General features: G+C 46.7%; 1 protein-coding gene across 3 annotated transcripts in view; it reads left to right on the top strand.

The window, feature by feature from the left end:
* The window catches only part of SUDS3 (SDS3 homolog, SIN3A corepressor complex component), a 120,157-nt gene that overhangs the window by 78,992 nt on the left and 19,300 nt on the right, over positions 1-21,865 (top strand). The window contains exon 12 of one of the 3 annotated variants that reach the window (XM_059676764.1): positions 4,318-4,953. The exons of 1 other annotated variant lie outside the window; for it this stretch is intronic. In XM_059676764.1, coding sequence (XP_059532747.1) covers positions 4,318-4,711 — 394 coding nt within the window. In that variant the 3' untranslated portion in view covers positions 4,712-4,953. Of the gene's footprint in view, positions 1-4,317; positions 4,954-21,865 lie in introns of those variants that run through there. One more of the 3 variants, XM_059676761.1, reaches the window with a different exon arrangement.

Genomic DNA, 21,865 nt, shown 5'->3' with positions numbered 1-21,865 from the left:
CAATTTTTACTCAATTCAAATCACAGTTTTTCTTAAGATCATGCCCTTGTTGTTTCCAAGCCTCCCCTGTCTTCCCAACCCCCTTTCTTACCCTCCCCCTCCAGTTCTTGGCTGATGCTGAGGTGGAAAAAAAATGCACGTAGAACAATAATCAATAAAAAACAAACTTCTAGGATGGTTTTCACAGCAAGCCACTGAGTGGTGTTGGCAAGGCTGCTGGACTTAGGGCGGCAGGACCAGCTTGTGAAGGCCCTTAGGAGCCGTGGTGAACGATTACGGCCTCCATCCTTTGGGGAACTGAAGGGAGGCACAGTCAGACCCGCAACTTAGAAAGATCTCTGTGGTCATTGGGGGGGGGCGGGGAGAGAGCGTGAACTGTTTGTGGCCAAAGAGAAATACAGAGAGAGAGAGAATTTGGGAGCAGTCTCAGTTCAGGCAGGAGATGAGGTGGCTTAGAGCAGGTGGGCGGGGATGCAGAGCAAGCTGGAGAGGTTTAGGAGTCAGAGCAGCACAGATTTAGTGTGAGTGCATCTGGGGAAGGCGGCAGCCCTTTTCCATAATACCTTCCTTCTGCTAAATTAGACGCAGGTGTCTCTGAGTCTTGGCAAGTGGGGCTGTAATTTTCCCATGGCCCCCACCCGCCACCCTTTACCTGATAAAGCTCTGTCATCTGCTGCGGTCTCGCTGCCCACTCGTCACATTGCTTTGCAGGCTTCTGGGGCCAGCATAAAACAAATGGCCCCATTTCCGACCTCGCCAGCGCTCCTTCTGCCTTGCCCACCCTGCTGTGCCTAGCGAGGGTTGGCTCCAATGCCGGCGTCTGAACGAGCATTACTGTCAAGGAACGTGGAAGCAGCCGGGCCAGGGAGCAAGGGGCGGGGTTGAACATTCCATTTGCCATCTGCAGCACAAGTGAGAGCTGTGCTGATGAGAGCCAGGACCATCTCTGTGATCCGGAGAAATGCATTTTGGTTGAGCTGGCACCGGGCGTCATCTGTAGGCTCCTGGGGCCTGTGGGGTCACTGTCTTCTCTGAGAGTGGGTTGGGGGGCCACGTCTTGAGATGAAAGGTTAGTGATGAGCACAGAGGCCTGTTTTGTCCCCAAACCAAAGTCCTCTGCCAGACCCCGTTGGACACAACATGTTGCCACGCTGCACGCAAGCTAAAGAGTGATGCCAGCCCTTGGCCCAACATAGCGTCGTTGTTCAAAATCACTCTATTAACTGTTTTAACCAAAGCACTTCATCTAAAGCCTAGATCTTAAGATTTCCAAAAGTTAAAGGGATTGTAAGGGTCATTCATTTGACAAATATTTAGGTTTGGGAAATTCCTCTTTTCTTCTGAGTACTTCCCCCTCCCCTGCAAACACCCCCCCCTCGCGCCCCAAATCTCAATTCAGTACTCTAATCACAAGGGCACCAAGAGAGCTGTTGTTATTACAGCCTTTGGCCTTAGATGATTGGTCCAGATATACATTCCAGACCCAGGCTGCGTCCATTAGAATGCTTTCCTGGGACTCTGGACTGAAACTAGAGAAAGAAAAGTGAGTCTCTGGTGCCTGAAATTGTAACATAGAGAAGATGGTGGGTGGCTGTTTTTCTTCCATGAAGACCAGGGAAAGAGAGAAAACTGGTCAGCAGGGAGAGGGAGACAGAGACAGACAGAGATTATTTCTGGTCCAGCTATTTCCTACTCTTTCAGTTTCATTACCCCCCCTCCCCCCCATTCTTATAATAAACATGCCCTTTTTGCTTATGCTTGGTCAAGGTGACTGTCTTTTATGGGGGGGGGGAGGGCGGAAATCTCTGCCCTAGACTGGCAACCCTTTGAAGGATTAAAGAAAACATTTATCTCAACTCTTTTGGTGTTTACAGAGTCGTCCTAAAAAGAAACCCATTGGCACACTCATTACTTGCTATATCTTCCTCACCTCTAAACTGGTGTTTGCTCCACTCCTTAAATATACTACTTTCACTCCATTTCTTGTCCGATACAGTGGAATTGTCAGAATGCCAGCACCCAGCCAGAGGCCCCGGCATGCATGGATTCCTTTATTCTTCAAGACCACATCGACACCAGCTTGAATGTATCAGCCAACCAAACAAACTCATAAATGCCAATTAGTTATATTGATGAGCAATGTTTATAGGTTCCTGCAGATCAATTCATAAATATTATAAATTGCAACAATTTCTGAATAATGCCCTGTGACTAATGGCTCTGGTTGTAGTGGATTTTATCACTTTGTTGAGCACCTAATCGTCCTCAGCCTTACAGAGTGTTTCTGTGACCTGCAAAACACGACAATGACTCAGAGCCCAGCAACTTCAAGGTCAAAACGCTTGCATTCTAGCTTCTGTCCTGGGGTGCCAGGGATAATGTATTTCACTTTTGGAACTAACTTGTGGTCTAGTATTTTTTGATGGTGGAGAGCTGTCCTTTTTCACTGACTTAGGAAATATCATGTATTGTGACTTCTACCAGAGATTCACTCATTCATTCACTCAATAAGTATTTACGGAGCACTTTCTGTGTGTCTGACACTATATGAGTCATGGGAATATAGTGGTGTATTAGTCAGGATAGGCTAGGTTATGCTGCAGTAACAAGTTAACTTTGAAATCCCAGATGCTTAGCAACGTGTGTTTTTTTCTTTTCTTATTTATACTACACATCCAGTGTGGATCAACAGAGGTTGTTCCTCCATACAGTTACTCAGGGATCCAGGCTAATGGAACATTGCCAATCACTGCAGGAGGGGAATTGACAACTGGAGAATTACTGTACCAGCTTTTCTCTGCTTCAGTCTCAAAGTGACCTATATCACTTCTGTACCTCTGCCCCTGAGCCAGAATTAGCCACATGGCCCCAGTTAGCTGCAGAGGAGGCTGAGAAATGTGGAGGGAGCACATGGAATGTTTGGTATGCTTACCTGCCCTTAGAGAATTTGTATTGTAGCTTGCATTATAGGAGAAGGCTGGGATCAAACAAATTATTACATAAGCAATTGTTTAACAACAATTGGGATAAAGGCTGCAAAAGAGCATCTGGGAAGATTGTAAAACAGGAGACTTTCTAGGTGGTCTGGGGTGGCTTCCCTAGCTAAGGGTTATTTCAGCTGAGCCCTGAGGGATGCATAGGAGGTGGGAGGATGGGGAGTGAGGCAGCCAACTCTCTCAGAGATAGATCACCTCAGGGTCTGCTCTCCAAGCACTTACAGTGTAGCGTGAGAGGTAAGAAGTGTAGAGAAATAACGATACTCGTTAGCCAACAGTGACAGCCTAATGGTTGAGCACATGCTGTGTTAAGTGCTATCTGTGCATTATCTCCCTTAATTCACCCTCACAACAGGTTTAGAAACATACTGCACATCAAGTGTCTGGGCGAGACTCGAACTCTGAAGTTGATGCTCTTTACCACTGTGTGCTACTCCCTCTGGGTGATGGCTCAGTGATTGACCAGTTCAGCTCAGAGCTCGGTGACTGCCAGGGCATAAGAAGAAGAGCTCCCTCTTCCAGGCTGACCTTCCTCTGCCTCTCTGATAAGTCACTAAGTCTCCCAGAACCTCAGTTCATCATTAAATTGAGAGCATTTGGCTGGATCAAAGCTTTTCAGGAATGTTTTAATGTAGTGGAATATTTTTTAAAATGCAATCAGAGAGCCCTGGCTGATGTGGCTCAATTGGCTGGAGCATCATTTCCCGCACCTGAAGGTTGTGGGTTTGATTTTCAATCACGGCACATACCTAGGTTGTGGGTTCGATACCTGTTCGGGGCTCATACAATCAATTGATGTCTCTCTCACATCGATGTTTCTCTCTCTCCTTCCTCTCTCTTTAAAATCAATTAAGAAATTAGATTATATAATCTTCCCAGAAGTTAGGGCATTTGTAAGTTTTACATTGCTCTATGGGGCTACTCCCCCCACCTCCCCCAAGGGCTAACCACTCTTAATAATTTCAACATGCTTTTTAATGGCTACAGCAATCTTTCTTTTTAAGGGCAATTCTGATGTTGGGAGCCTCTTTTTCATGTTGTGTTGAAAACTGCTTCTTATCCCTTTTATTTTTGGCACCAGACTTTCTTTATGGACCTAGTAAAAGCAAAACAAAACCAAATAAAAATAAAATAAACGAACAGTAAAGCAAAACAAAACCACAGACAAGCCCATTAGTATCTTTTTGACTAGCATCCTTGTCTCCTTGTCCACAGCGGACTGATCTTTGGCTGCCTTTGGAGGTGGAGTAAGGTTACAAGCAGGGCTGTGCAGCCAGACCTCCTGGGTTCCTTGAACAAGTTTCCTAATTCTCTGTCTCAGTGTTCTCACCTGCGAAATGGGGGAAATAGCGGAACCTGCACCACGGGGTTGCTGTGGAGATGAAGTGAGGAATATGCGTGAAGCCTGGACCAGGCCTGGCATGTGCTGTCAAGAGGTTCCCACAGGGTCTGGATTCTCCACAGAGAAGAGGAAGGTGGCAAGATTGTCAGGCTCCGAGACTCTCACCCGGAAAACGCTCCTGGATGCAGGGTCCCTGTTTTCTGTTTGTGTCTTTGACTCAGAACTCATTTCAGTGATTAGTGTTGCATGTCTGCCTGTGGCTGCAGGGCTGGAAACTGAAATCATGAGAAAGGTAGGAAGAGCCCAGGGGACAGAGACAGGACCAGGAAGCGGGAAGGCATGCCGTCAGGGTGTGGAACGTAGTGAGAGGTGATAGCTGCTGGCCCCACTGCTTACTAACGTGGTGAACTTGGGCCAGCTGTTTAAGCTTCAATGCCCTCATCTGCAGAATGGGTTGAACCCGTTCATGAACCCATTTTGCAAATGAGGAAATTATTCGATTCTTATTCACTGCTACTTACCTTCACTCCTTTAATTCCCAAACAACCCCATGAAGCAGACATGAATGTCCTATTTTACAGATGAGGACAATGAGGCACTGAGAGGTGAGTGGCTTCCTCAAATCCACACCCTTAGGAAGGCTGGACTCTTAACCATCTTGTTTTGCTGATTAAATGAATAACAATAAGCCTACCCCTAACTGAGCTTCTTGTCCTGTGACACCTTCTCTCCTTTACTCCTCATAGCAGCCTTGTTCCAAGACTGGCTCCTGAAAGTCACCCAGCAGGAGTGCCAGGACTCTTTCCCCTGGACGGGGTCTGCTTTGTGTTAGAGCAGGGATCCTCATCCCTGCCTACAGCTGAGGTTCCTGCTGGCACTCCTACAGTAATGCCAGGCCCACACCAGGGCTTCCGATTTCATTAGTCTGGGGGTGGGGATGAGGGCCCCGCATGGGGAGTTTTAAAAAGCACCCGGGTGATTTTGACCTGTAGGCAGGATTGAGAATGGCTGTGTAGGGGGATTTTACCCCCTCCAGGCGTGGCTCTCAGCTTGAGCTGCACATTAGAATCATCTGGGAGCATCTAGATTCTGAGGTCATGGGTTCGGTCATCAGCCTTCCTCACTGAGCTGACTGATGCTTATTGGATTCTACTAGATGCCAGACTGTGCATTTGCCAGACACAGCACCGACTCACTGAACCTTGGAGTAACCAGCCCGTCCTGGCGTGGGGGGGACTTCCCATCCTGAGAACCCCCTCAGGTCTGACGCGGACAAACCAGGATGGCTGGCCGGCCTGCCGGGTCTGCCTCAAACCTGTTTCTTATTGACCTCACTCAATTATTTCACAACAAATCTCCGAGGAAAGTTCTGGCAAACCCATGCTGCAGATGAAGACACTGAGGCACACTATTCAGTTCTCCCACCCATGTCCTTCCCACTACTCTCGTGATTCCAGGTTCTAGGCCCTGCAGCCACAGGCAGAGTATTGGTTACACAATAAACAGTGATTACAAAATACTTTCTGAACTGTTACTTCATGTCCTCTCGGGGGCAACCAGTAAGGCCAGGAGGGGTTTTTCGGTCTCCATTTTACAGAACAGGGAGTGAGGTTCAGGAAGGGCAATGATTTTTCCATGGTCAGCGGCCACCGTTGTGGATGGGAAACCTGATCTGATGGCCAGGCGATTGCATAGCGTCTGTCATGTTGTGTGGAGGATGAAAAATGTCCCCTCACAGTTCATTGGCTCTGATACTGTTTGCATTCATCATCAGACCGTGGACTTCCCAGCCTCCCCTCCTGCAGGGGCTGAGTCTCACTGCGGACTCCTTTCCCTGCGGGCTCTATGGGCTAGAAAAGGCCAAGATGATTACTGGCAGTCGGGTGCTGTTCATTTAGAACATCTGCCTTCAGTTCCCCAAGGCCTGCTCCATCGGAGGACACACACTTGTGCCAGGAATGGCCAGGCTCTGGGGAGAGATCTGGACAGGGCTCATCAGGCATCTGAAATGTCACCTGAGGTGCTGAATGATGAGGCATGCAGGCAGAGAGGCAGGCTTGTACGGGGATTATTTTAACATAATCTGGTGTTCCTGGGAGAAGTGGGGAGAGAAATGGGAGACAGGGGTTGCCTGGTTTTTCAGTTCAAGGCAGCTAGAATATTTTTTTTCCTCCAGAAAAGCGACCAGCTGAGTGCTCCAGGGGAGAGGGATGGGGACCTCCCTGCCCTGGAGTAGTTCTGCAGGCTGTTTTGCAGGAAGATTTGCATATTTGAAACATTCTCATGTCCTGTGAGCTGATTTGAAGAGGTACAAAGACATGCTTAAATATGTTATGTAGTTATATTAATAGAACTAGAAAAACTATACTATAACCATACATTAAAGTGGAAATTCACAAGGGCAGGGACTTTTGTCTATTTTGTTCATGGCTGTAGGCTCAGTACCTAGGACAGCTCCTGGCATATTGTAGGTGCTCAAATAGTGACTGAATCTCCCAGAATATGTGTGGTTTTACCAGAAAATGGAATTTGGACATAGGCATATAGGATAGACAGGGTTTAATTTTGAGGAAATAAGTAAGATTGGCGGGAGGGGCTGACCCAGGTGGGGAACACACCGTAAGTGAAAGCTAAGAGGTAGGATAAACAAGGTCTACAATCACACAAGCTAACAGCTGTTGCAGGCTTACTGTACACCAGGCGCTCTGGGAGGCGCTTTCATGTATTAACTAATTCAGTCCTCATAACAACCCTCATAATATCACCACTTCAAAGATGGGAAACCTGAGGTCCAGAACAGCGAGCATCTTGCCAAGGATAAACTCTATCAGTGGCTTGGCTGTGTCCCATAGCCCTGCGAGGTCCTGGGGTCTCAGGCCTATTTGGAGGTCTGCGGCAGGTAGGGTGTGTGTCCCCGTCTGCACAGGGCCTGCCGCTGCCGCCTCAGCTCGGGTGGCAATGGCCTGGCCTCCTTCCTGCTCTCTGGCCTGCGGGAGCATACCAGGCCTGCTTCCTTTTTAACCCAGTGGCTGCTTTCACAGGCTTCCATTTTTAGCTCTCTAGACTGGAACGCAGTGTTCAATGCACTGTAAACCTCAATGTCAGTTTGATTATAAGAGAGGCGTGTGTGGGCTCCTGCTCTCTCGTTTCCTGTCTAATAATAACCCTCTGGATTTTTTCACCCCTTTTCTTCTGAGGCCCTCAAAGCATTTCATATGCAATGTCCCATTTCAGCCCATGAAGGCAGGTGATGGCGTTTATGTGCAAGGATTTCAGCAGCTACTCAGTTCTCTTCAAACTGAAAGGGTTAGCATCTCCATCTTAAATGTGGGGGATTGAGTCATGAGAGAGTAAAGAGAACTGCTAAAGGGGCTAGTGTTTAATGAATGCCTACTATGTGAATCTTGTTTTATTAACCTGGTAGGTGCATTTGTGAATTTTCCTTGTTCATGGATGAGAAAAAATGGCTCAGAGAGACCAAGTGACTTGTTCAAGGTCACACAGCTAATAATTGATAGACTATGTATTTACCCCAGACTTACCCTTAGTTTCTCCATTGTAGCGTTAAATGGGATATTGGGGAGATAAAGGCACATCAGATCTTAGTTCTCTTGGTTCCCAGACTAAGCCAGCGCCCTGTCCTTTTCCTTCGAGCTTCATGTGAAGAAACTATAGAAGGATTACTTCTGATCATCGTGACCATCTCCTACCTTCTAAAAGAATCTTGAAAGTAGGAAACGACTTGTCTGCTTTTTCTTCCATCCCCATTACTCATTCACTCACTCATTCATTCATTCATTCATACATACATTCATGCATTCAGAAAGCATTTCACTGCCCCTTTTTCTGTGAACATGAATGGATAAAGACACAGTTCCACTGAGTCTCTTTTCATCAGGTCCTTGATTTCGACTAAAGCCCTTGTGTGATCTGTAACAAGTGACTGCACCTCCCTGAGCCTCAGCATCCTCATCTGAAGAACAGGAATAATAATGATTCCTATTTTATAGGGGTGCTGTGGGGAGCAAAAAATATTTGAGAGTCAAGGAATGGGTCAACCTCTAGGACAGACATGTGGGTCCTGTGAGGAGTGTATGGAGAGATGTTTTTTGGGACAGAAGGCTGTACCCAGTTCAGTGTTGCTGGCACAGTTCTATGATGATGGTGACCTCCACTCTTAGGTCAAAACTTACTATAGCCATGTCCCACACATTGGCTGTTTGGGGGAGGTTGGAAAGTTGAATTGATGAATGTTAAAAAGTGTTGATCGAGCACTTCCTTGGTAGAGAGACTGTGGGGAGCTGGATCCAAGTCCCAGCTCTGCCACATGACAGCTGTGTAACGTGAGGACAGTTGATTCACCTCTCTGGACCTCAGTTTTTGCTTCTTCAAACGGGAAATGATAATGTCTGCAGTGTTCTTGTGATGATCAGAAGTGATATTTGGAAAGTATTTAGTACAGTGCCTGGCACCCAGTGGTGCCAGCAAACGGACATTATTACTAATGCAGAGAGGTGCTGATTGAGATTCTGCAGTATCAAAAACTCACCTCAAAACCCAGGGGTTAGGTCTTCAGGTAGAGCTGGATCCAGGTGTTCTTATGCTGTCATGACCTGGTCCTTCTTCAAACTCCTAGCTCTGCTTTCATTCGTGTTGGCGCTGCTCTAAGGAAGGCCCTCTCCTTCTGGTGGCAAGAGGCCCCCAGTAGCTCAAGACTTATATACTGCCCACAAACCCAGTGGGACAAGGCTTTTTTCCTGTAGTTACAGCAAAACCTATGGCCCTGAGTCCCATTGGACCAGCTTGGGCCATGTCCCCATCACTGATCATCCATGTTTGGGGCATGTCCCTCCCTCATGCTAGGGGGGTGGGAGCATCAGCTTTAAACACACCATGAGGACTCTGAGTGGGAGAGGGCCATTTCTTCAAAGAAAAATCTAGGTTCTTTTACTAGAAAAGGGAAATGGATGCTGCACAGGTGTGTTTAGGCTGGTTTTCCCAGGAGCAGTCTAGAAATGAGAAAATGTATGTAAGTAACTTATTAGAAAATGCTTATGGGAGAAATTTGTAAGGGAGTGGGGGAAGCAGGTAAGGAAAGGGGAGGAAGCCAAATCAGAGTGTGATTCGGGTGAAGTCCCAGCCATAGCCTGCTCCTGTGGGGAGCTCTGCAGTGTAAATCATACCTCAGGGTGTGTCTTACCTTTAGGCACAGGGACTGGGCGTTTGTACCCATGAACCAGTCATTGGCAGGGGCTTCCCTGGGCGTATGAATTCCCAAGGACTTCTGGGTCTCCAAACGGAGGACACAGCAACAGGAGTTCAAGGACAGTGCTCTGAAGAAGGGCATAGATGTGAGGCTTTGGCAGCAAAGCACACAGAAGCTCAGGGGTGTAAAAAGGGATACAAAGGGACCTGATGCCCACTATTTTGGGGGGGAAATCACAGCTTCTTGGAACAGAAGAAATGAAGGAGGAATAAAGGAGTAAGGAAAAGGGAAAGAACAGGCACCAGTGAGAAGATGGGGTGGTGAGATGGTCAGGGTTGAGGAGGAGAAACCAAGAAGCAGCCCCCCTCAACCCCTGTTTTTCTGCCACACTCACTACCGCTGACAGTGGCTATTGTCAGTGTCCCTTACAGTCCTCAGCAACATGCTGAGACCTCACTCTGCAGAAACAAGTGAGGAGGTGATTCAGCCAAGGGCACAGGCAGCAGAGAAGCCAGAAGGGTTGCCCCAGTCCTCCACTAGATGGATGAGGCTGGCATGAGGTCACGGGGCCAAGGGAGCGCTGGGTACCTGCTCATGCCAAGCCGGGCTCTCCAGCAGCTGCAGGTCTAGAGGTTCAGAAGTCCCTTGAGCTCATTTAGTCTCTAACTGCCTCCTCCCTACCCACCTCTCACCCTCCAATGGCCTCTCTATCCATCAGGAGCACCTACCCCTTCACCACACCGGCTTTCATCTGTCACCGTTTTCCCAAGCCATCTGGCGTCGGGGCTTTCTGCAGAGGGAGCTGAGAGGCAGTGAGGGAGAAGTAAGTGAATGTGCCAGGCCAAGTCAGCAGCGTTGTCCTCAGGGTCATGGCCACTGCTGTAATTACTTTGAGGGTGATGAGGTAGTTCAGGCCAGGGATGCTAAAATAAGAGTCATTTATTGGGCACTTGCTATGTGCCAGGTTCTGTGCTAAGTGCCCCATGAGCATTATCTCATGTCATCACATCCAATGTTCACAGGAACTGGCATACTAGGACTTTTGTGGTTACAAGTAATAGGAACCCCAGTCAGACTGGCTGGAGGAGAAAAAGACTTTTTTAGCTCATGAAATGACAAAGTCGAGGGGAATTAAGCACAGCTGGTCCAGGCGTTTAGCTAATGTCACCGGTCTCTCTTCACCTTTCTGCTATGCTTTCTTTCCTGTTGGCTTCACTCTCAGGCAGTCAGGCAGCTCCTCTGTTCCCTACCCTTCAGTGACGACAGTTTGGCCTCCAGCAGTCAACTGGGTGCCAGTAACCAGCTCACTAGCCTTCTCAGTGGTTCATACTACATATAATGGTGTTTCATTGGACCAGCTTGGCTCTTACGTTAATTTCTGTACCAATCACTGTGCCAGGGGTGGAATACTCTGATTGGCCAGGCGTTGGTCATGTGCCCACATTTGGAGCTGGGGGGTGTGATTAGCTTCATCTGAAACACCTGGGCTGAGAATTGGTGCGTGGTGGTTCTTCAAAGGAAAAATCAACATATTCTAGCTAGGAGAGGGGACAAGTCCTGGCACGGAGAGATAAAAGATGAGAGGTCCACGTGCCGTTTGTATTATGCTCACAGCTTCAGACAGATAAAATAATGATCTCAAGACCATACATCTAGCAAGTGGCAAGGTGGTGATTAGAAACCAGTATGATTCTAGGGTCTGAGCCCTTGACCACCACCCCAGGGCTGCTTTGATGAGAAAAGAGGTGGCACCGTTTCTGGAGTCTCTGAAGGGCTGTGGCATTGTCTCTATCAATAAATATTGATTCATTTATTGGGAATGAGCCATGGATTAGGTCAGGAAGCATGAATTCTATCTCTGGGCTACCAGTTGTTGAGTATATGACCTTGGTCTATAAATATAACTCTGAATCCAGTTTCCTCGTCTATGTACGGTAGAATGGCATGCTCTCTGCCTACTTCATGGGGTAGATAATTGGACATGAAGATGCTTCTGCATCTGCTGTTCCTTCTGCGCATAGTGACTGTTCCTTCAGGCTGAGTGAGGTGGCCCTTCCTCTGTGCACTGCAGTGATATCTGTATGAGTCTATTTTCTCCTGAGGGCTTGGACAGACTTCATTCATTCATTCATTACTTTAATAAGGATATTTGAATACCAATTATGTGCTAGACATTGTGTTACACACTGTTTCTTTATCTGATGTCTGGCCCATAGTAAGTACTGGGTAAACTCTGGTTAAACGGAACCTTCCTGTCATTGTCCTAGTGTAGCAGTGAATGACACTCTTGATGACTTCCTGTCTTCTGCTTGTTGCTACTGCTAACCAAACACTAGGGATGTGTCCGGACCTCCACAATGCAACTGAAAAAAATCACAAGGTGGATTTTGGGGAAATGTGTTAAAAATCTCAGGAATGAGAGGGAAAAAATCAAAGTTATCAATAAAAGATGCTTGGGCAAGAAGGTGACCTCACTGATAGGCATTCTGTGGAGCTTGCTGTCTTGGGCAGCTTAGGAGACAGATTTTAACGAGCCCCAATGGAACCCCATGATCCTGGCTGGATGTATCCCAGCTAGTTGGATTGAGCCCTAATCAAGGCACTGGCAGCATATGCCCAGTTGGGTTTCAGAATTGCTATGGACCAGTGAGTGCCTGCCACTTCCCTGCTTTTTTTTTTTTAAATTAAATCTTTATTGTTCAGATTATTACAGTTGTTCCTCTTCCCCCCCCCCCCATAGCTCTCCTCCACGCAGTTCCCACCCCACCCTCTGCCCTTACCCCTCCCAGTGTCCTCATTCATAGGTGTACGATTTTTGTCCAGTCTCTTCCTGCACCCCCACACCCCTTTCCCCCCAAGAATTGTCAGTCCACTCCCTTTCTATGCCCCTGGTTCTATTATATTCACCAGTTTACTCTGTTCATCAGATTTTTTATTCATTTGATTTTTAGATTCACTTGTTGATAGATATGTATTTGCTGTTCATAATTTTTATCTTTACCTTTTTCTTCTTCCTCCTCTTAAAGGATACCTTTCAGCATTTCATATAATACTGGTTTGGTGGTGATGAACTCCTTTAGCTTTTTCTTATCTGTGAAGCTCTTTATCTGACCTTCAATTTTGAATGATAGCTTTGCTGGGTAAAGTAATCTTGGTTGTAGGTTCTTGGCATTCATCACTTTGAATATTTCTTGCCACTCCCTTCTAGCCTGCATAGTTTCTGTTGAGAAATCAGCTGACAGTTGTATGGGTACTTTCTTGTAGGTAACTGACTGTTTTTCTCTTGCTGCTTTTAAGATTCTCTCTTTGTCTTTTGCCCTTGGCATTTTAATTATGATGTGTCTTGGTGTGGTCCACTTTGGATTCCTTTTGTTTGGGGTTCTCTGTGCTTCCTGGACTTGTAAATCTATTTCTTTCACCAGGTTAGGGTAAGGTTTCTGTCATTATTTCTTCAACTAGGTTTTCAATATCTTGTTCTCTCTCTTCTTCTGGCACCCCTATAATTCGGATATTGGTGTGCTTGAAGTTGTCCCAGAGGCTCCTTACACTATCTTCATATTTTTGGATTCTTTTTTCTTTTCTGGTTAGGTGTTTTTTGCTTCTTCGTATTTCAAATCTTTGACTTGATTCTTGGGATCCTCTAGTCTGCAGTTGGATCTCTGTATATTATTCTTTATTTAAGTCAGTGTATGCTTAATTTCTAGTTGGTCTTTTTTCATATCCTCCAGGGTCTCACTAAATTTATTGGTGGTTTCTAGAAAATTCTTGAAAAACCTTATAACCTTGGTTTTGAACTCTATATCCAGTAGTTTGCTTTCCTCTTCCTCCATTTCTGTCATTTGTGACCTGTTTCTTTGTCTCTGCATTTTTTTATGCTTCCCTGTGTTGGTAGAGTGGCTTTGTGTGCTAGGTGTCCTATAGGGCCCAGTGGCTCAGCCTCCCAATTACCTGAGGTGGACACTCTTGGTGCACCCCTTTGTGGGCTTTGTGCACAGTCTTGTTGTAGTTAAGCCTTGATTTTTGTAGGTCTCACTGGGAGGAATTGGCCTCCAGGCCAATTGGCTGTGAGAATCAGCTGTGTCTATGGTGAGAGAACTTCTGTGCTGGAGACACCCTTCTGGGGCAAGACTTGCTTCAGTGGGGCTTTGGTGCTCACTGAGTCTGCCCCCTGAGTGTGTCCCTTATGGATCTGAGGAGTTGTAATCTGGATGGTCCCACTCTGACCACTGGGTTCACTGGCTCTTGGATCTAAGGAGGTGCTAATTTAGCCTCTGCCTGAGGCTACCCAGCAGGAGCTACGAAGAGAACTGCAGATTCCCCTTCCGTGTTTGGGGTTTGGAGGTGCCCAAATGAGGCCCAGCTGTGAAGCAATGTAAGCTTCTGTGGGGCCTTGGGCCTTCTCTTGGAAGTTCTGGGTCTGTCTGGCCCAGCTGCAGTTTGTTAGGTAATTTTCAGATTGCAAAGGGCCAGGGCATTCATATGCAAAAGCCTCTGCCGCAGCTTGGGTGGGGCGGGGTCTCAGGGAATCAACAGGGCGGAGCAAGCAGCTATGGCTGATCCTCAGCCATGCCCTAAGGGGCTGCGCGTCTCAGTGTCCCGATAATTGCTGCAAGCACCTCTGAGAGAAAGCCGCCCTCGAGTTCCGAGTTCTGCCTGCTGCCAGACAGTCCAGTTTATCCCCGTATGGGTCTGGGTCTCCAGAGACTTCCCGAACTGGAGTTCAGAGCAGTCGAGGGCTTGTGACTCCCTCCTGATTCAAAAAGACACTGTGTCCTCAGTTGCCACCCCTTGCAGCATGGGCCTCCGTACCTCTGCACTTTACTTCCACACCTCCTCTGAGTCTCAGTGTGCTTTTATCTTTCCTTCTAGTTGTAGAATTTCCACTCAGCCAGCCTTCCTGTGGTTCTGGATGATGTCCGTTTTGTCTTTTAGTTGTAGTTTTGAAGTGGTTGTGCGAGGCAGCAATTTCCGGGGTTTACGTATGCCGCCATCTTGGTTTCCTTACTTCCCTGCTTTTTAATGGGATGTCCATAGCAGCATGCCTGTCTCACCATTGTAGGTTTGGTAAGTATTTTGCGTGTGTGTTGTTTTTTTTGGTGGACCATAAGGAATAGTTTTACTTATTTTACAAAAATATCTAAGAATTTGCCCATTTTTTTCCCATCAAGATGAAAAGAAAATATAATCAGGGCCATGGTAGGCCAAGCATGAAACTTAGAGACCAGGGACACTATCTAGCACTACTCAAACATCCAAACAGACTGTCCACTCATAATTAAGCTCCACTCAAGAACAATAACATCATGCTGGTGCTTTCGTAGTCTTATCAGAAAGTATCAAACGAAGGTTCTCTACCAACAACGAGGACTCATGGTCCTTGCTTGTGTGGTCCTGATGTGACCTGCTGACTGCAGTGTTGGGAAGGGGCAGTTGTCTGCTCGCTCAGACCATGAGGAAAACAGCCAAGTTCACCCATCTGCAGTGGGTGTCTATTACGTCACAACTGCTCTCTGGTCGCATGAGATGCCATTGACTCCAGGACCCACCCCCATTTCTTCAGTGTGACAACACGCATCTTGGAATGAAGATCTCATCCAGAAAATGGGGATAATAGTGTCTATCTGGTGTGTGTGTGTGTGTGTGTGTGTGTGTGTGTGTGTGTGTGTGACACAGAGAGACAGAGAGACAGAGAGACAGAGAGAGACAGAGACCGTCCACAGCACAGCTCAAGGCCTGTGCAGACTCTCAGTAAGTGGCAGCTGAGGTATATTACTACAGCGACTCTGCATTTGGAAGTGGACACATGGTAGTGAGGCAAGTACCAAAACCTCAGGAAAAGGAAGTGCTCACCAGAGCAGAGAGGGGAGGCCCAAGGAAATGGCAGTGCATGCAGTGCCAGGGCCTCATTAAAAGCAATGCCTCAGAAATGCTTTGGTTACTAGAGTGAAAAACTCAAATTAAACTTTGGATCTGGGAGTGGGGCTCTCTAGCTAGGGAACTCTGTCAGCTTCCCTGGAGAGCGCTGTGATACTTCCTTTAGCCCCGGGAAAGCCAGGCGCTGCCCGGGAGCCTGCTGTGTTCTCCGTAGCTGCTCTCTCCAGGACAAGGTGTGATGACAGCTGTCCCTTGCTCTATCTCTGGGTGAAGCCTTGCTCTCCCAGACAGGGGCCTTGTTTATGCTGCGTTTCCCTTCTCCTCAGAGAAAGCCAGGAAGGGATGGAGAATGAGGAAGTTGTAGGAAAGCAGCAAAGAAGGACTATGATTAAGAAATATGTATTTTGAAGTTTGTAGCTGCAGAATTCTTTGATCAAATGAAATTTTACCATGAACTCTAACATGAAATGCAGCTCTTTAAAGGAACTGCTTGCTTGGTGTCAACACTGGGTAGCATTTTTGCAATATCTAGTAAAGCTAAGTAAACATGGTGACATTCAATGACCCAGCAATCCCACTGGTTGGTATAACCCTGGAGGACCGCTTCTCAGACCTCAGTGGGCAGATGAACCTGGGGGGCTTATGAAAATGCAGATTTGGGCTTAGTGGCTCCTGCATGGAGCCTGAGAGTGTGCATTTCCGCCAGCGCCCAGGCCTGCTGCTGCTCAGACCCGGGCCCACGGGAACTGCTTCCTAAAGTTCCTTTTGGCTCTGACTGCCAGGAAGAAATACATTCTAGATTGAAACCCACTATACACTTATCTATAATTGAAGCCAAAGTTTTATGAAGCAATACTTACCCTTGCTCTGTGATGCACTCTAATAGTTTCTCTTCTCTTTTGGGAGGAAAAAAGGAAAAAGGAGTGTTGATCACAAAGCCACTGAAATGATTTCATTATTCACCAGTGGGTCTCAAGCCATGCTTTGAAAAACAGAACCCTAGAGAAATTCTTATACCCACAGACCAGGAAACAGGAAGGCTCACTGATGCATTGTTTGTAATAACAAAAAAATTGGAAAAAGCCAAATAAAGCTAAAGAAACAACAACCCGAAAGGTCTATCCACAGGAGGATGTATCAGTACATTTGTGATGAGCTATGCACACAGTGGAACAGCGGAAATAAATGAATTTGAACTGTATGAGTCAGCATGTATCTGAAACACAACATTAAGTAAAAACATAAGCTGAAGAATATATGTTATAGGACACTATTCGTATACAGTTTAGAAACAGGCAAATACGTCTATTTGTTATTTAGGAGTTCATATGTAGTAAAGGTATAAAATTCAGGAGAGTGGTTGCCTCTTTGGGGAGAGGGTGGACTCATTAGTATGTATATGTAAAGCTTCATTTTCTAAGATGGGTGGGTGATGAGTCCATGGTGCTCATTATATTAGTCTCTATCCCTTTTTTATAGGTTTGAGCTACTTTGTAATAATTAAAAATTTTTAAAGAAAGAAAAAGAAAGGAGGAGGTTCTTGGGTTGAAATTTGTAGGGGTTGTGCTAATCTCCTAGTGGCTGCCATAACAAATTACTAAAAACTTGGTGGCTTAAGACCACAGACGTTTATTCTCGTGCAGTTCTGCAGCCCCTAAGTCTGAAATGGAAGTGCTCTCCCCGGAGGCTCTGAGGGAGAATCTGCTCCAGGCCCCTCTCTTAGTGTCTGCTGCCCACCCTTGGCATTCCTTTGGTGAGGGGCTTCATTCCTCCACTATCTGCCTGTCTTCACCTGACCTTTCTTCTGTGTCTTAAATCTCCTCTCCTTTCTCTTGTAAGGATACCAGTCATTGGATGTAGGCCCACCCCAAATCCAGGATGATTGCATCTGGAGATCCTTAATTCCTTCTGCATAGACCCTGTTTCCAAGTAAGTCCACATTCACAGGAATGGGGTTAAGACTTGGACATCTTTTTTTGGGGGGGAACAAAATTTAACCTACTATAGGGTATAAAATCTTGTCCATGAAACCCTGTCCACGGAACCCTTTCCCATCAATATTATCTACACTAATAAAAGGGTAATGTGCTAATTAGACCAGGAATCCTTTCGGGAGACCTTCCGGACGTCCTTCCCGACAAAGCCACGGTGCGGGGGCCGAGGCAGAGGTGGTTAGGGGCCATCAGGCCAGGAGGGGAGGGCAGTTGGGGGTGATCAGGCCAGTGGGGGTGGCAGTTGGGGGCAAGCAGGCTAGTAGGGGGGTCAGTTGGGGGTGAGCAGACTGACACGGGGGCAGTTGGGGGCGAGCAGGCTGGTGGGGGGGGGGCGGTTGGAGGCAATCAGACCAGCAAGGGGGGCAGTTGGGGGCGAGAAGGCTGGTGGGGGGGCGGGCAAGCAGGCCAGCAAGCAGAGTGGTTAGGGGCGATCAGGTAGGCAGGCAGGTGAGCGGTTAGGAGCCAGCGGTCAGGAGCCAGCGGTCCCGGATTGCAAGAGGGATGTCTGACTGCCAGTTTAGTGGGATCGGGCCTAAACTGGCAGTCAGATATCCCCCAAGGGGTCCCAGATTGGAGAGGGTGCAGGCCAGGCTGAACACCCCTTTCCCCCATGCATGAATTTCGTGCACTGGGCCACTAGTTATGATTATATTGCTTATTTCTCAACCTCAGCACTATTCACATTTGGGGTTAGATAATTCTTTGCTATGAGGGGCTTTTTTATGCCGTGAAGGATGTTTAATCTACTCACTAGATGCCAGTAGCACCTCCCATTAGTTGTAGCAGCCAGAAATGTCTCCAGACATAGCCAAATGTCTTCTGAGGATAGGGTTGCAAGATAAAACAGTGCCCCAGTTAAATATGAATTTCAGATAAATCTTTAGTATATTTTAAATATTTCATGAGATATACTTATATTAAAATTATTTATTGTTTATACTAGGCATCCTGTTTCCCCTCCACACCCCCCACACCAAATCTGGCAACCCTCCCTAGGGGGAAAAGTTACCCCTGGTTTAGAACACCTAGTTGAGAACTGGCACTACAAATTTATATTCATCAAGTGCTTACTCTGTGCCCAGCACCGTGCCACGCCCTGTTCATGATTTATTGCATACACTCCTTGAAACAACCTTGAGAAATAGGTGCCATAATTAACCTCCAGCAAACATGTACAGGGGTTGAGTTTCAAACCCAGATTCATGTTTTCATAGGTGCTGTGAGTTGTTGGGTACTGGGTGGGGGAGTGGTGTGGCTACTTGGCAGATTGTGTATTACCTCATGCACTTAGGGGAAAATGGTGCTGATGTCTAGACCAGTGGTCGGCAAACTGCAGCTGGCAAGCCACATGCGGCTCTTTGGCCCCTTGAGTGTGGCTCTTCCACAAAATAACGACTTCTGCGCATGGGCCACGAAGTTTCAATCACACTGTACATGTGTGCCTGCACATGGTATTTTGTGGAAGAGCCATACTCAAGGGGCCACAGAACCACATGTGGCTTGCCAACTGCAGTTTGCTGACCAGTGGTCTAGACCATCATGGTGAGAAGTACTGGGTTAGAGGAAATGAGAACAGCAGAAGGGGCATTGCTAGGGGAGAAGGTGTGAGACTCTAGGACAGTGGTTCTCAACCTTGGCTGCACATTAGAATCACCTGGGAATTTTTTTAAAATCCTGATTTCTGGGCCTCATCCTCCAGAACTTCTGTTTCTTTGTTATGGAGTGGGGCCACAACATTAGTAACAAAAAAACAGAATTTCCAGAGGATGAGGCCCAGAAGTCAGGATTTTAAAAAGATTCCCAGGTGATTCTAATGTGCAGCCAAGGTTGAGAACCACTGCTCTAGGAGGAGCTATTTATTGAAGATGGGATTTTTATGGATGACCCTGGGATGTGGGATCATCTGCCAAGAAGAGAAGCAGCCGACTTGTGAGCTGTGGTGGGGAGATCACAGTATTCAGCAGACCTGGGTTTGAATGTCGGTTTTCCGAGCTGGCATGGCCTTGGGTAGATGCTATAGTGACAGTATATAAATTTATTGTGCACTTGGTGTGTGCCAGGTACTGCTCTGAGTGCCAGCCCCACATGATCTGATTTATTCCTCAAACGACCCTCTTAGGGTGGCTCATCTTACAGATGAGAATGTTGAGAGTTAAGAAACTTGCCCCATATCATGAGCCTGGTGAGGGGCAGAGCTGGGAGTCCCACGACCTTTTGCTGTACAGGATGATGCACCAACCACCTGGCCAGGGCCAGAGTCCATGTTTTGAAATCACTGTTCTCTAGTGTGTCACATCAATACCTCTTTAAGTCTTAGTTTCCTCCTTTCTCCAATGAAAATAGATAAAACTCATCTCCTCCCAGACTCTTAAGGTGTTTTAGGATTAAATGAGTTAATGTGTCTAAAACACCTAGCATAATAGGCCCTGACTCAGAGGAACTTGAAGTTTTTATTATTAAGGGAGGGGATTGAGGCCAGAAGCAGGGTTCCCTCCCGCCCTCCTCACAGGCAATGTGAGTTTAGCATATTGTGTCTCACTCATCTATGTTCATTTCATTTTAAAATCGACGTGCAGTGAGCACTTACAGTATGCCAGGCACAATCTCCGTTTCAAAGGCCAGCATTTCCCCACCAAGCCCAGAGCCCATAGTTGGCCCTCCGGAAGTGCCTGATGAATGAGTGACTACAGGAATAAATAAATGCAGAGAGCAAGTGAGTCCTGCCTCCCCAACAAAGGCATCAATTCATCTGCGAGAATTGCCAAGGCTGGTCCTGGGATAATGGATTAGCATTGTCTTCCAATAAGGGTGGTTTCATCCATCTGAAGGATGGAGATAATATATTCCTTGCAAAGCTGTTGGGTGGCTTAATTAACTAATATTTATAAACTGCCTCCTAAGCCACCGATCAAAAGCAAGGTAAAAAAACACCTCATGCTACTGGTATTAATTTACTGCTTCCCTGCACTGGGCCTTTTAAATGTGTTTCTTGGAACAGGAAGAGGTAGTGCCTATGTTTAAGATAATTAAATTTTAGATAAAGATCATCTACTCCTTGATTAGAGCTGAAACAAGCCCTTTTCCTCTTTGCCGAATCTCCACTTTTCTCATACTCAGGTGAGCTGCCTTGTTTTGGGAACATCTGCTGTTGAGACAGTAACTTTCTCTCTTTGTATCTGTCATTTAAGGCAGGTATTTCCACTAAAGTCTTCCTGGGGCCTTATCGGGGCTTATAAAAAGGCGAGAAGGGCCACAAGATCATTTGCATAACCAGCTATTGATTTGCATTTGACTTGTATAAGCTGTCATGGTCTGTACAGTTGTATCTTATTTGATTTCCAAAAGCTTTGCCATTTCTGTTTATATAATCATACAAGGGACTCATGCTCCCAGAGTCATTTGAGGGGTAGAAGAAGGGACATTTGTTGAACACCTACAAATGTGATTTCATTTAATTTATTGGTTCTCAGGTTTGGCTGAAGGTGGGAATCACCGGGAACTGAAAAATACTGATGCCTGTTCCCCACCCTCAGAGGTTATGATGGGGGACAGCCTTGAGGCAGGAGCTTTAAAACCTCCCAGGTGCCCTGGCTGGTATGGCTCAGTTACTTGGAGCATCCTCCCATAAACCAGGGAGTCACTGGTTCGATTCCTGCTCAGGGCATGTAACTGGGTTGTCTGTTTGATTCCTGGTCAGGGCACATGCCTGGGTTGTGGGTTTGATCCCCAATGAGGGCTCATCAGGAGGTGGTCGATGTTTCTCTTTCTCTTTCCCTTCCTTTTTCTAACATCATTTTTAAAAAACCACAAACACACCTCCCCAGGTGATTCTAAGATTCAGCAAAGATTGAGAATTACTTATTAATCCTCATAAAAATATCCACAAACAACCCCTGCCCCTCCCTCACCTTAAAGATGTGGAAACAGAGCCTTGGGTTATTAGGGGAAGGAAATTCATAAAAATATTATTAATGTTAATAGCACATTGATGTGTGAGAATGCATTTAATTCTTACAATGACCCTTTGAGGCTGGGATTAATACGCGCCCCCCCCCCTTGTATAGGTGAACAAATTGAGGCTTAAAAAGTGGGGTAATTTGCCCAAGGCCCCAAAACTAGCAAGAGATCATCCACAGGGGAGAGATGACTATGCTTGGATGAGGATTAGACTGTGTTGGGATTTGAATTTTGGTTCTAACGTCTGGTTTACACGTTATCCAACTTGTAAGTCCTTTGAGGATCCTAGCTTTATCTTCTCTGGTGTTCCTCTGGGTTTAGGGTAGTGCGGGGATCTTAAAAGGCATCTGGAAGTACTGAGGGTTGGCATGAAACAGTCAGGGCCAAGGAGGGGACTTTCCAAGCAGTAAAAACCAAGGCTTTCTGACCCGGTGATTGGTTTTCCTCTCTTCCTCCCTTCCTCCAGTATTTATTGAGCTTGGTGCCAAAGACACAA

This window comes from Myotis daubentonii, chromosome 19 (assembly GCF_963259705.1).
Source record: "Myotis daubentonii chromosome 19, mMyoDau2.1, whole genome shotgun sequence".
In the NCBI taxonomy this organism is placed as follows: Eukaryota; Metazoa; Chordata; class Mammalia; order Chiroptera; family Vespertilionidae; genus Myotis; species Myotis daubentonii.
This window is presented reverse-complemented; position numbering and strand designations above follow the sequence as displayed.